Source organism: Podarcis muralis, chromosome 1 (assembly GCF_964188315.1).
Source record: "Podarcis muralis chromosome 1, rPodMur119.hap1.1, whole genome shotgun sequence".
Taxonomy (NCBI): domain Eukaryota; kingdom Metazoa; phylum Chordata; class Lepidosauria; order Squamata; family Lacertidae; genus Podarcis; species Podarcis muralis.
The window spans coordinates 132,480,029-132,495,489 of NC_135655.1; the positions used below are offsets into that span (position 1 = coordinate 132,480,029).

The 15,461-nt window shown below is 43.0% G+C and overlaps 1 protein-coding gene across 2 annotated transcripts in view; it reads left to right on the forward strand.

Annotated features, from left to right (window-relative positions):
* The window catches only part of ITGB2 (integrin subunit beta 2), a 48,866-nt gene that overhangs the window by 15,900 nt on the left and 17,505 nt on the right, over positions 1-15,461 (forward strand). Inside the window, exons 1-5 of one of the 2 annotated variants that reach the window (XM_077918871.1) lie at positions 8,249-8,349; positions 9,718-9,778; positions 11,104-11,192; positions 12,811-12,985; positions 14,563-14,733. In XM_077918871.1, coding sequence (XP_077774997.1) covers positions 8,287-8,349; positions 9,718-9,778; positions 11,104-11,192; positions 12,811-12,985; positions 14,563-14,733 — 559 coding nt within the window. In that variant the 5' untranslated portion in view covers positions 8,249-8,286. Of the gene's footprint in view, positions 1-8,248; positions 8,350-9,717; positions 9,779-11,103; positions 11,193-12,810; positions 12,986-14,562; positions 14,734-15,461 lie in introns of those variants that run through there. The other variant, XM_077918876.1, reaches the window with a different exon arrangement.

A 15,461-nucleotide genomic window follows, 5' to 3' on the forward strand; every position in this document is an offset into this window, starting at 1 on the left:
AGGAACGACCGGACTCCATAAAGTTAGGCTTCCAGGAGCCCACGGTCACGATTCAATTAGGGAGCCATTTAATAGACTTTATGATTGATACTGGGGCTGAATACTCAGTACTCCCAGAACTATTGCAGAAAAAGGCATCCAAAAGTGTAGTCATTAAAAGTGCCACTGGTCAGTCAGCTAAGAGGTCTTTCCTCCAACCTTTGGAATGCCAGATTGGGGGACATCGTTTAACCCATCAGTTTTTGTATATACCTGAGTGTCCAATACCTCTCTTAGGTAGAGATATGCTGTCCAAACTGCAGGCCCAAATCACCTTCACTCCTCGAGGTCCAGAAATGAAACTGCCATCAAAGGCAGCAGGAATAATTACCCTTTCAGTACCTAAGGAACAATCATGGCGCCTAATGTCAGCCTTGCAAGTCCAACCCACATTGGATACAGAATTAAACAAGCTCCTCCAAACCCTACAGGTGCCACCAGGAGTATGGGCCGAAAATAGCCCACCAGGAATGGCCAAGAATATAGCTCCAATTGTAGTAACCTTAAAACCTATGGCTACCCCTGTATCTGTAAAGCAATATCCTTTACCCCGGCGAGCAGCAGAGGGCATCCAGAAACATTTGGACCGCCTATTAAAATATGGTCTGCTTAAGCCCTGCCAATCAGAATGGAACACACCCCTTTTGCCTGTTCGAAAACCTGGGACAGATGAATACAGGCCAGTGCAGGACTTGAGGCTCGTAAACCAGGCTATCGAGACCTTGCACCCAAATGTACCAAACCCATATACCTTGCTGAGTTTGATCCCACCAGAAGCAACATTTTTTACTGTATTGGACTTGAAAGATGCATTCTTCTGTTGCCGGCTGGCACCACAGAGCCAACCTATATTTGCCTTCCAGTGGGAAGACCCTTTAACAGGAACAAAAGGCCAGCTAACCTGGACAAGATTGCCCCAGGGATTTAAAAATTCCCCAACTTTGTTTGGCACTGCCTTGGCGAAGGATCTAACAAGTTACCCCTCAATACCTGGAGAAAAGGTGGTTCTGCAATATGTAGATGACCTTATACTAGCAGCAAAGGATTTTGATACCTGTAAAGAAGGGACAGAGGAACTGCTCCACTTGCTCTGGCAAGCTGGCTACCGAGTTTCCCAGAAAAAGGCACAGTTATGTTTAGAAAAGGTCAAATATTTGGGCTTTGACATCTCACACCAACAACGAGCATTGAGACCAGAGAGGAAAGAAGCTATTTGCCTTATCAAGGAACCTACCACAAGGAAACAACTTAGAGGATTCCTAGGAACAGCAGGGTTTTGTAGACTATGGATACCTGATTTCAGCAGTCTGGCCAAGCCCTTACATGAAAGCACTCGAGGTGCAGAGAAGGACCCATTCGTATGGGGACCTGAGCAGCAACAAGCCTTTTTAGTTATCAAACAACGACTTATGGAGGCCCCAGCCCTTGGACTGCCTAATTCGGAAAAACCCTTTCAGCTGTATGTACATGAACAGAATGGGATTGCAGCGGCAGTCCTGACCCAGAGATTAGGAAGTTGGAACCGTCCAGTAGCTTATTTGTCAAAACAATTGGACTCAGTAGCAAAAGGATGGCCTCCATGCCTAAGGGCAGTAGCGGCCACTGCAAGCCTTGTCAAAGAAGCTGATAAATTTACCTTCGGCCAGACGATGTATGTGAATGTACCTCATGCTGTTCTGACACTCATGGAATATAAGGGTAGTTATTGGCTAACGAACCCAAGGATGGCTAGATACCAAGGCCTATTGTGTGAAAATCCCAGGATTCATCTACGAGTAGTGAATATGCTCAATCCAGCGACTTTGCTGCCCCTACCAGAGGTAGATGATGAGGAATCACATGATTGTCTCCAAGTAATGGATGAAGTTTATTCCAGTAGACCCGATCTGAAAGATGAACCATTGAAAAATCCAGATGTTGTATATTATACTGATGGTAGCAGTTACCTGCATGAAGGTGCCAGACGAGCAGGATATGCTGTGGTCACCAATGAGGAAGTTGTGGAAGCTGAAGCTTTGCCTGCCGGCACCTCAGCACAAAAAGCTGAACTTATAGGTTTAACTAGAGCTCTGCAATTGGCAGCCGGATGTAAGGCAAACATCTATACTGATTCTAAATATGCCTTCTTAACCCTGCATGCACATGGAGCTCTATGGAAAGAAAGAGGTCTAATAGGAGCCCACGGGAAGGCCTTGAAATATGGACCTGAAGTAGAAATCCTGTTAGAAGCAGTATGGGCTCCAGAACAGATTGCTGTAATGCATTGCAAAGGTCATGGACGAGGAAGGGATCCAATAACCAGAGGAAATCATGCGGCTGACAAAGCAGCCCGAGAGGCAGCCCAAAAGCCTGTGGGAGGATTTATAGCAGCCCTCATACCAGAGGTAGTTCCAGAAGAAGTTAAACCTCACTATACCCCAGAAGAGAGGAAGTGGGCTGAACAGGAAGGAGCAGTTGTGAAGGACGGTTGGATGATTCTGCCGGACAATAGGATTTATGTACCTCATCATCTAGCAGGCACAATTGTAAGAAATTATCATGAATCTACTCACCTTGGCGGTACTGCAACCAGAGAGAGTCTCAGTCGGAAGTTGTATATTATTAACCTATCACAATTAGCAACTTGCATTTCACAGAAATGTGTTCTTTGTGCTAAAAACAATCCCAGGCAGGGACCGGTACAACCTCCTGGAATCCAACATGTGGGATATGTCCCCATGGAAAGTCTAATTGTGGACTTCACAGAGCTGGTCCCTTCTAAGGGATTCAAGTATCTCCTTGTGTTTGTAGACACTCTTACCGGATGGGTTGAAGCCTTTCCCACCCGAACTGAAAAGGCACGAGAGGTAACTAAGAGACTCCTCACTGAATTGATCCCGAGGTTTGGATTACCTAGATGCATTGGAAGTGATAATGGGCCAGCGTTCATTGATCAAGTAGTACAAGAAGTATGTCAAGTCCTACAAGTGAAATGGAGACTGCATGCAGCATATAGGCCTCAGAGTTCAGGGAAAACTGAAAGAATGAATCGGACTCTGAAAACCCAATTGGCAAAATTAACCCAGGAAACGGGATTGGGATGGGTAGATGTGTTACCCATAACACTGTTTCGTGTTCGGTGTGCACCCACAAAAAGACTTAAGTTGTCACCTTTTGAGCTCCTGTATGGGAGACCGCCCTCCTTTGTTCAGGATATTCCAGCTGACCTTAAACAACTAGGAGACCATGTGACACAGGGACAAGTGCAATCTCTCTCCCGTGTTTTTGTTTCTCTTAACAGGTGGGTCCTCGAGCGCACGCCGTGCAGCATTGCCGAGCCGATTCATCAGTTCCAGGCTGGCGATAGCGTATGGGTGAAAGAGTGGAAACGTGATCCACTCGCACCTAAGTGGCGTGGACCTTACACCGTCTTGCTCTCTACTCCAACAGCGGTGAAGGTAGCTGAGGTGACCCCCTGGATTCATCACTCTCGTTTGAAGAAGTCCGAAGGCAGTTGGACGTGCAAAGGTGACCCCTCTAATCCTTTAAAACTGACTCTCTCCAAAAACCCCTGTATCTAGCCCTACCGGGAACGGGCTAGGTCACGGGCAACATTAGACGACCGGCCTGCTGCAGCCACAACCTGGAAGCTGGCTGACCTGCGCACGCCTGAAGCTTGAGGAGCGTCTGAACCAGCGACTGTGAACGGGAAGATTCTCTTATACAATTAATTGACTGGCCCCCCCTTGTGGAACAATTATCAGAGATATTACTCATTGGGGATCCTCGGGATATATGTTTTGGTCTTGGTGGTTCCCCATTTCTGTCACTGGGGGAATTATATTGGGACTAATATTTATTTGCTATCACAATAAGGTACTCTTCTGTGGAAGGAATGCATATGCTAGACATCAACATGATTCTATTATTAATCCTGATCCCTTGGGAAGGGGAAGGGTCCTTGAATCTGACCAAATTGACTAAATATGGATTCCGCCATGACCACAATATGTGGGTAGGTTTAGCTGAAATGGTAGCCAATGTTGCAAATAGGACCAATTGCCTTGTTTGCTCTCTTGGGCCAGATGATTCAGAGGGAGGTATGCCCTTATTACCGATACCATTAGATGCCATTGGTATGGTAAGCGAAATACCACACCAAACAGAATTACAGAATTTCCACGGATGGAACTCAACTAAACCATTACGAGTTATACCTGTACAAGGGGAATTCTGTGTACATAAATCATCAGATGCAGCTGATTCTATCATGATAGGCTCTTCTCATTGTCACTATACTTGGGATTATTTTAAGAATAGTCATACCTGGGCACACGGTACTACCTATCGAACTCGGAATACCTTGCCCTGTGCACCTCCTTTTATTCATGCATGGAAAGTGGTATGGAACATAACTGTGACAGAAAAAGGCAATCTAACATACTGCACTGTGAACTCTCTACCTCTTTTGATATTTCGCCTTCTGTACTCCACGTACCAAAAACCTCAGACCCGATGGTTGTGGTGGATATGTGGAGAATGGGCATACAAGAAACTCCCTTCCAAATGGAGTGGGACTTGTTTCCTGGGATGGGTATTACCACCAATGTGGATTATGCCTACTAATTTGGCCAAGCGTACACGAAGAAACGCTGATATTTCTCATATAGCAGGAGGAAGTACCCAAAGTTGGAGCGGTACTGATGATTGGCCACCAGAGCGCATTATAGCCTATTATGATCCTGCCTCCTGGAATCCTGGTGAGCTCATACAAGGGGCACGGGATCCTATCTATAATCTAAACAGAATAATTCGATTGCAAGCAGTAGTGGAACTTGTAACCAATGCAACGGCCCAGAGTTTGAGACTTATTGCACAACAGTTGGATGAAAGTAGAGCCGCCATTTTGCAGCTGAAAATGGGAATGGATTATGTACTTGCCAAGCAGGGAGGCCTATGTGGAGTCTTGAACTTGACAGGGAATGCCTGTTGCTTTAACATTTCTGATAATGGTGAGGCAATCCGTGTGTTGGCTACAAAGATGGAGAATATAGCACATGTCCCAGTACAAACATGGGAAGGATGGGATATGGGATGGCTCACCAATTGGTTACCTAATGTCACAGGACTCAAAGGGATACTATTGTCTTGCTTGTTTTTCTTGACAGTAGTGGTAATGGTTTTATGTATGATGCCATGTATCATTTCATGTTTTAGAAGTACAATTAGCAAGATGGTTTCAAATGAAACTCTACCTCATATCATGGCCCTATACAGAGCTTTACCTCAGGAATATGATGAAGGTCAAGCTATCAAGGACACTTGGGACGAAGGTCCTTGAGCTTGAAAGGGGGGAATGAGGCATCAGGCATAAGCCTGCATTTTATTAATGTTTGATCAAGGCTTGTATATTAAAGAGGGCTTAGATTTTTAAAAGTTTCACGCCAGGCAAGAAGGCTAGCTGCTTAAGAAAACACTGACAGTGTTTTCTTCCTAGACAAGGGGCCCCTTGATTGATAGCAGAAAACAATTCTCAAAGTCGTAAAAGCTGAAATTACAGGCTGAGAACGGACACTGATCCTACATGTTACAGAAGATAACAAAGGCAGAGATAAATATAATTAGGAATGAGTAAATAGTAAAATTATACCAATGTGCCTCCCAGTAAAATGAGCTAGATCTTCTTTCCAAGGTTAAAGACCAAATGGAGAAGCATCTGGCTGGCAGAAAGAAAGCATTTTTGGGAAGTCTTTTTTAAAGCTGTTTTCTTTCTTAAACTGAGAGAGTTTAAGGGTAATAAATATTGGGAACAGCTAAAGAGGAGAGCAGATGGCTGAAGGGGGGGTAAACTGAAGGGGTTCCTTTTAAAACCTGTTTTTTACTGAGTTCCTTCCTTTCTATTTTGAGAAGCTTTATTCTTTTAAAAGGTTACCTATGATAATGTATGAAATATATTAGCTTAAATATATTGGCTTAAATGTAACTATGCAAAGGATTTAGAAAGTAACAAATTTAGATGTTAGATTCTTATTTCATAGAGTCCTAGAGTTGGAATAGACCACAGGGGCCATTGAGCCCAGCCCCCTGTCAGACAAGAAGACGCCATCCAAGCAGCCATCCAAGCAGTCCTGATATATGGCTGTCAGACATTTGTTTAGAAACTCTCAAATGAAGGAGATCTTTCAATGTTGATGTGAAACTCAAGATCCTTGACATATGTTTAAGATAAAAATTTAAGATTAACCATTTGTTTTAGAAGGCAATAGGGCGAAGAGGGCAAGAGGTGAGCTGGTAATTAATAATCCTTGTTGAGACACATGTAAGATATATTACTACTTATTTGTCATTTATAGATGTAACAATATATAGCTCTTTGTGCTCCATATAAGGACAGGAGGATGTGGGTGTATCTTTTGTGATTGGATATAGCAGGCAGCCAATAGGAAATCCAACCAGGCTGATTGGACAGATGCAGCCAAGGAGGAGCAAAGGGGGCTGGATTAAGGGAATATAAGTGCTGGCCATAATGGCAGGAGGCCAGGCCAGAGCTTGGTAACCATATACCACTGTGCCTCTCATTTATTTGTCTGACAAATAAATTATTATTTTAATTTCTCTATTGCTGCGTTGAATATTTCATTCCAGCTAAGCGTTAACCACAAGCAGGGTGCTACAATATCACAGCTTCTATGGCCTATAGTAGGGGTATTTAAAATGAGAGCCATCATTGTGTCTTATTTTTTGCTTTTCAAAATATGGCAACCCTTAATAAAATGTTCTGTAATGGTGAGACATTGCTGCAGGGAAGGTGGTAGCTTTGTTCATATTCAACACTTTTAAAATGTGGTCAGTGGGGCTGAAAATAACTAAAAATGAATAAACCTTTGAAAAATACCAAAGAATGTATGCAAGCATGGAAGGAGGGAGTTAACATCAGTGATGTCACTGATTCAGCCACCTAATGCATAGCAAGCCCAAATGATTTATAGACTCCCTTTGCAGGTGGGTAGAAGAATGGTATTGCCTCAAACTGCTGTTTGAGTGAATGCAAGCAAATTAGATTTTCTTGAAAAAGTGGCACAGTAGAGAGGGAACACAGCTATATGTCCCAGAAGAGTGGAATTTATGCTACCATTTACAAAATTTTAATCACTGTTCAAAAAAGCAAAAGGAGATAGCTGACCAGACCCTTAAAATCACACAAATTTCTCTAACTTTGCCTTTGAAAATAGTCGTGTTCATCTGCAGGCTGCTGGGCTGAAAAGGACCCTCCTATATGTGCTGTGACTGAGGTGGAAAAAGCACATGAAGGAGACTGCCTGCCTCTTCTTTGATTCTCATCTCTGCAAAGGCTGACATTTCACACTCTTGTTGGGATCTTTACAAGTACCTCTGTAAAGTAGGCAAGTCGACTTGCCCACATGGCGGATGGGTGGGGCTGATCCTGAGAGATAAGGGGAGATTTGAGCCTGACTCATATAGCTCACTCTTTTAACCACTGCGCTAGCTGCTTCCCAAAGTGTAAATGACTCCAGACTCACTGCTTTGTCAGAGGGATTCAGAAGTACAACGGAACTTTAATTTTCTGCACTGAAAGTGGATTAAGGCATCTTTTGTGGTTTGAAAAGTGACAGGGAGTTGTGTTGAAAGTGTGGGGTGAATAAATGACTAATGGGTAGACATGTGAGCACCCTGCATGCAAAGTAGGATGAATGCAGGATCTGTGCTCATTGTCATAAAACTGCCTTATTATTATTAATAAGAATACCCCATCCATCCGGCTGGGTTTCTCTAGCCACTCTGGGCAGCTTTCAACAAAATATTAAAAATATTTTTAAAACTTCCCTAAACAGAGCAGCCTTCAGATGTCTTCTAAAAGTCAGATAGTTGTTTATTAAATGTTCATTAAAGCCAGGATATCATCTAACTTCCCAGTAAGCTTTGTGCAAGCAAATTGGGAAACCTGACTAGTTTGCCTCTAATATTTTTAGCCTGCAGAGTGTTGGAAGCAGACCAAATTGACTGCTACCAATTGTGCTGCTTTGCCTTCATCCAGCCATGTTTTTGAATCCAGTCATTCAAGTGGTTTCCTGGGGGTATTACCTGGAAAATGCTGCCTTGAATCGCTCTGCAGCTGTTTTAATATTGTAGAGTGGAATCCTGTTGAGGTCATTGGGGCTTCCTCTTGCATATATGGGTACAGGGCTGCAGTCTTAGGCTCCAATCAAGTCTGAAACTTGATACTCCAGTTTCATCCACTATTGGATTATGATGATGCTGTACTGGTGGAAAGGAGAGCGTCCCTCACCATTTTTGGAAGCCAAACAGAAAGTAAGATGAAAAGCGTTCTTCTTTTTGTGCCTATCATCTGCCTACACAGGGAATATGTTGCAGTCCTGGGTACGTGTGAGTAAGGGTGTTGCACTTCACTTCTTCATAATGAGGGTGATACTTTTCTTGATATCATAGAATTGTAGAGTTGGAGGGGACATCAAGGGTCTAGTCCAACCCCCTGCAATGCAGGAATCACAACCAAGGCATCCATGACTGTTATCCAACCAATCTCCAAGGAAGGAGAGCCCACCAGCTCCCAAGGAGTCTCTTCCACTGTCAAACATCTATAACATCCCAGTCATTACTATAACAACTGGTTATTGGAAAAGCTTACGGAAAGAAATAGTGTTATTTTAAAACCCATTTAGTGTTTTTAATATTTAAATACATTTTAAATACTCATAGAATTGTAGAATTGCAGGAATCCTTTGCCCAATGTGGGGCTTGAACCTACAACCTTGAGATTAAGAGTCACATGCTCTTCTGACTGAGCTTTCTCCCCATGTAATTCCCCTCAGAAAGTCCAACCACTCTCAGATACATACTGGACTCATCTCCAAAGACCCAAAACTTAGTATAAACTGGTAACTGAGTCTACTGTGTTTCATAGCAAAACAAAATTTTCCTTACACGTCAGTTAATCAATGATTGCAGCATTGCCATAGCAATACCTCTTTCCCCAGGGCAGTTGGTGTCAGTTGGTCCTGGTGGGAGTGAGGCAGGCAGTGCAGATATTTAAGGATGATTTGCTGCGATGTTGTGAGATACCAGAATTAAATTTCATTTTAAGTTAGTCAGTGCACTTGTAAGCAAATGCTGCATATACTTCTGCTTTCTCCCCAAATTTCCTATTCTACCCCAAAATATCACATCTGTAACTGAGCTTCACAAATTGTGTGCATCCTTCGTAAGATGTTTAACTCTGCAACTCCATACCAATCAAGTCTCAACCGTCTTGGTCCATGGCATCAACAGGTGAGGTCTGGGTAGTTGTGCTGCCACCGGGGCCTTTTCAGTGGTGGCTCCCCATATGTGGAATCCCCCCCCCCCAGGTGCAACTTTTGCCATCCTTGTTAACTTGTTTATTCCCGCATTTGCTGGATGGAAAGCCTGAGATTATTGGAGGGAGTAATGTTTTTAACTGTAAATGCTTTGAGATGTTTTAAACTGTAATTATATTTAGATTGTTTTAACTACAGTATTTTTGATTGGTATTTTTTTTTTAATTAAAAAAGATTGTAGGATAGGTTTGCTGCCCTGGGCTCTTTCAGGAAGAAATGCAGAATATAATGTCAACAAACAAACAAAGTCACCTTATAGTCTTTTAGTGTAGTCATTTCATGGTATATTATTTCAATTTCACAGGAGATGCTTCACGAACGCTTCCTTCTGCTGTCTGGCGCTGGACTGCTGATTCTGACATCAGGTACCTGCCGCTATTAGATGGAAGTAGTGCTAGATCAGCATTATCTGCATTTGTAGTGGTGTAATGACCACTGTCTCCTTGTAGAGCTAAGCCTGTAAGGGCCTTGAACTAAGTGGGCTTAAGTAGGCTCAGCTTTCTGTTGGATTGGGCCCATTATCCTGTCTTCAGTGGGAAATCTTGTTGATCGGTATTCCAAATCGGTGGTGTTTTCCTGTGCAAGAGGCCCTTATCTGAGCTACAGGATCACATGTTCATTTTACCAATAGGTGCTCTCTACCACACCATATTGCTAAAACATGGGCCATTGAGAGGGGACAATACAATCAAAACATATTTCAGCACTCTGCATCTTTGCGGGGGGGGGGGGGTAGATATATAATATATATACCTCTCTGTCTCTCTCTCTCTCTCTCTCTCACACACACACACACAAGCTTTGCTGTGTTGCCTCGCTCTTAACCTGTTTGTGATTTTGCTGAGGTTGATGTAAAACTTTTTATGGGTTATTTTAATATTATATTATATTGTATCATATTCACCTCAACTTTGTGGGCCTGTGTGGTTGAAGATGCATGATATAAGTAATCTTAATAATAAAATAACTGTGAAACCCTTCCAACAGGCATATTCCACACAGGGAGGACTCATCCGCTTGTCCCTTCGCTTTCCTTCAGATAAGCCTGCTCTTTACAGATGAACTGGAGCAAACATCAACCAGAACGCCACACAACTATTTTGGCCAGCCAGCAGCTGATGGAGACAGTCTCCTTTCCACAGGAGTCGTCTGGGCAGCCCAGGACCTCCATTCACCCTGCCCAGGCTTGTGCCCGGGGGGGGGGGGGGGTTTACCTCAGTGCTGCTAATGCAGTGGTTTGACTTCACCCCTGGAGGTGCACTCCAGAGAGATGGATGCCAACCACTGTTTGCTCCAATTCAGCAGTAAAGAGCAGGTTTTCCTGGGGAAAGCAGTGAGGCAAAGGAAAACCCACTCAGGCCTAGAAAGCACAGGACAAGCAGAAAAGCTCTTGGGTGCAAGCTTTGTAGGTGTGGGACAAGCAAAGTGTGGACAAGCCCTGCGTGTCCTTCTGAATCCAGGCTGTTGATAGGTTTGCAACTTAAGTGCCAGATAATGCAGCCCCTTCTCAACAATTAATATTGAAGTAGAGTCTTGAGATTGTTTTTGTCTCTGTTTTAATATTGCATTGGCATATTCATATATCAACCTTCTACATAGTTAGCCATGTACTCAATTTGCGGTAAGTTTTAGCTTCATATTATGTGTAGTTTTTCCTCATGTTAATTCCACCTGCCCTGTTCTTCCTAAGTGCTGTCTCTTGAGTGCACCAAATACAATGTGAAAACCTGTCAGGACTGCATCCAGTCTGGCCCAGGATGTGCCTGGTGTAAGAAGCGGGTAAGTTTTCCATCTCTTGTTTTTCACGCATATTATTATGTTCCGTCAAATACTTTTTCCTCTGAACCTTTTCACTCTGAATGATACCTTTTGGTATAAAGAAACTTTTTCTGTTTTGGATAGTGGATGCCCATTTCAAGTTTTGCTTTCTGGGCAGGCCCACCGTCACTGTCCTAAAAATAATAAACCGAATCTGCTGTTTTCAAAATGGTGAATGCTCTGCTCTTCTAGATCTCCAGCTTCATGGCACCCCTTTCCCTCTTCGGGGGCAGACCCATAGGTTTCAAATTTCAGTGGCGCCCTGTGCAATGCCAAAATGTGGCCCAAGAGATTGACTGGACAGCATTGACTTTGCTATAAGGAGGATGGAAGCCAGCAGCAGCCAGTTAGGATTTCTCTCAACATGGTGCAACAAAAATAAAAATAATAAAACCACACAAAACCACAATAAACTTAAACCCAGATTCAAAACTAACACAACAAAACTTAGGTCTCTTAGATCTGTGCTTGAAACTTGCAGATTAGGTGGGTTAAATTAATAATGTTCAAATAAAAATTGAAAGCAAATAATGAGAAGTGGCATTGATTGTAGGTAACTTCACAATTCGTGGTTCCTATCACTTTGATCTTTTAGCCACAGGTCATGGGTCAAATCTGAGAAGGGAGTTTCCTGAGTCTATTTCAAAATGGAGGCTTGATATCACACACAGGTCCCTCAGGTGATGGCCCTGTTAGCCTCCTCCATTATAGGAATTAGTTGCTCTTCAGGCACTTGCTGTCGACACGAATGGATGCAGCTTGTGCTCTGGGGATTCTTCTTCATTTTGTCCCTCTCCCATCCATCCTCCCCCTATCTGGCCAGGCAGGCATGTATTTCCGTACCTGGGAACACCCAAAAGTAGTGCACAAGAGCAGATATTATGCAAAACTGGAAGTGGGTGTTCCGGCTAGCAAACTTTGCCCCGGAAGACGAACAGAAGCCGACCGGTGGAAGGGCACCGGCGGTGGGAGGCCTCATTGGGGAAAGTGCACCTCAGTTTAAGAACGCTTTTGGTGTAAGAACGGGCTTCTGGAATGAATTAAGTTTGTAAACGGAGGTACCACTGTATGTTGACAATAAAAGTCCAGTCCGCCATCTTTCCTCCCTGAAAGTCCCCTTATTGTCTTTTCCATGACAAGGGGAAATATGGTTGAAATGTAAGAAAAGTACAGACTAGTACAGACTAGTATTTTAATAACATCATACATGAATACTATGACAAAAAACTTGTAAGCATGAGCAATGCTGGTCCAATTCCACAACAGACTGCCATATGGAAGTCCCATGAATGCCTTCCCAGTATACAATCCTTTAGAAGAGTAATATTTTAAGCTCCTGAATTCTATTCTGACATCTGCCTTTGGCTGAAAAACTAGTTATAAATGCCCACCACCTCAGGCAAAGGTATTCTCAGCCCTGTAGCTGGATATTCTTTTAACTAGAGACACTGGACATTGGAAGTTCTGCAGGCAAAGCATGTTTTTGGAGCTATTGTTCTTCCTGTGTTGTCCAAAATGTATCAGACTTATTTCTGAAACATACTGACCATTTATTCTTTTTTATTTTTATGAAATACAGGATTTCACAAAAGTAGGAGAACAAGATTCCAGTCGCTGTGACACCAGGGAACAACTCCGGCAGAGGGGATGTGGGGATGACATAATTTTTCCAGAAAGCTTTGCCCAGCCAGGTCCACCACCAAGTCAGATAAAGCAAATCCAGCCTGAGAATGTGCACCTGCAGCTAAGACAAGGTACTACTCTGAGTAATTATTAGACAAAGAAATGTAAAGTGGATGAATGGGATGATTATAGTGACAGGGCAAAGAACAGGTGTGAATTCCTTTGTACAGGTATATAAATAGTTCTCGAATTCTGGGAAGGTGGGGAAGTACATTATGCCTGGTTTTGAGAGTGTTGGATTTGATTGTTTAAATTCTATAATGCTTCTTTGGGAGCCTTTGGCTGAAGAACTAGTTATAAAGTGTCTGAAACAAATAAGCTGAGGTAAGATGTAGATGCTGAACATCCAGAGAAATATATGTCACCCGTGTTGTTATACACATGCACCTTGTTCACTTCTTTTTCAGTTTTCTTCCTCGTATTTGAATTTTTATTAAAGCTTGAAAGAACAAAAAACAGTATGCAGAAATAAACATCAAATATCAAGCCACACCTTGTTCATTTCTAAGTATGGATGTTGTGAGAGATTATCTGAGCCTGACTTGGAAATGAGCCCTAGGTGGTTCCAAAGACCCAACTCAAAATGGGAAGTGTGTCTCCCAAACTCTGCCTCAGAAGATAAGTGCTCAGAGGAAATCCCCTTCCCCACCTGCCAGCCCTCAATATCGCATTTCACCTTGTTGAATAGGCAGAACGCAGGACTGATGGAAGGAGAGACAGCAGAGAGGACCCCCTCCCCAAAATATCTGTCATCCTGAGTGACAGGATGAGAGGGCTAGTTTTTTCAGGGGCTCTTTCAGTTACAAAAGCCACTGAAAGTACTACGTATCCTGTAGAACATTGCACCCCATCATGCTATACCTTGGAGAGTTTACCCAACAGGCAACTCCCCATTTATGCAGGGGCTGTGTTCCAAGCCACCATGCATTTAAGTGCAATCACACCACATTTAAGTGCAGTCACACCATGCATTTAAGTGCAATCACACCACACTTAAGTGCAATCACACCACACATTTAAGTGCAATCAGCACCATTGGAAAAGCCTGCAAACACCCTCAAAACCTCTGGAAACTCTTGAAAAAATAGTAAAAATCCCCCCAAACCAACAGTACTTACCAGACACCACCACCTGTCAATCATCTGGCAGCATAATGATATCAGGTGACCCTTTTTGCATGGCACTGGGCACAAACACCCCCACCCCCGCCCCATTGATGACCTTATCATCAGGGCTTATCATCAGGGCATGTGTTCACAGCACTATGCAAGTCTTGATGATCTTCAGGGCTTGCATTGCGCTGTGCACAGAAGCCTCAACAGTCGGCTGAGTGTTGGTGCCTGTTAGGTGCTGCCCACAGTGCATGAAACCCCTCCCCCATTTGATCTCGCAGGGGCAGGAATGGAACAAGCTTACATGCAACCACTGACATGCACAATGACCCAGAATGCAACCTCCGTGCAAATGGGGAGTTGCCTATATCTGTATGTATATGCAGGTGGGCATGGCTTGACCAAAACTGCCTTGGGATCCTAATTAAGGCCCTCAGGCCAGAGGCTCCCCCCCCCCCCCACCATAGAGGATGCTCTCAGATTTAGAGAGTGGTAGGATTGGGGCAAATGCTCATTCTTTCCCCTTTTGCTAACAGATCTGCCTGCTGTTTTTAATGTGACATTCCGCCGTGGGGAGGACTACCCTATAGATCTTTACTATTTGATGGACCTCTCATACTCTATGAATGATGATCTGGAAAATGTGAAGAAGCTAGGAGGAGACCTGCTGAATGCTCTCAAAAGTATTACCAAACATGCTCGAATAGGTGCGTACATTTCTCATTAATCCATTTGTCTCCTGGTACTAACAAAATTAGCATCCAGGATTGTTTTAATTCAAAAGAGCACAACTACACGGAGCACAACTCTTCCATATCATTTTTTTTAAAAAAATAATATTTATTAGGCATTTCCAATTATAACAATATCAAAAACAAAACATCCCAATTTAAAGTCTTATTTTCCATATCATCTTTGCAGGACTTCCCCTCCCCTCCCCCTCTTGCATTCCAATTCTTACAAATAAGTTCAGCAATTTCTTATCCCAAATTTTAAACTTAGTGTCATTATCCCAATTTAAAAATATTAGCTCACCTCCTAAAATCGACTTAATCCCTTCCACGCGTTCTCCCCTTTAATATACATAATAGATTAAAATATAATAAAATAAAATGTAGTTTTACACCCTTTGGATTCCAAATTTCCCTCCCCCTTTCCCCGGTTGCGTCCCCAATATTTCTCGAATCTGATGTCTTCCAGTGGCTCCCACATTTTTTTTTTTTTTTTAAGCCATAGTCCTTTACCAGTCATTTTTAATTTTGTATATCCAATCTTGGAAGGAGTCTATCTCAAAAGGGCCCATTTTTCCCATCCAGACTTTTTTATACTTGGGAGTGAAAACTCCAGTTTTACTTCTTTATACTTTTTCTGGATGTTCCAAATGTTCCCGCTTCCAGCTTTATCCAGTTGTCGATTGTTCTTGTTGTTCTTGTTG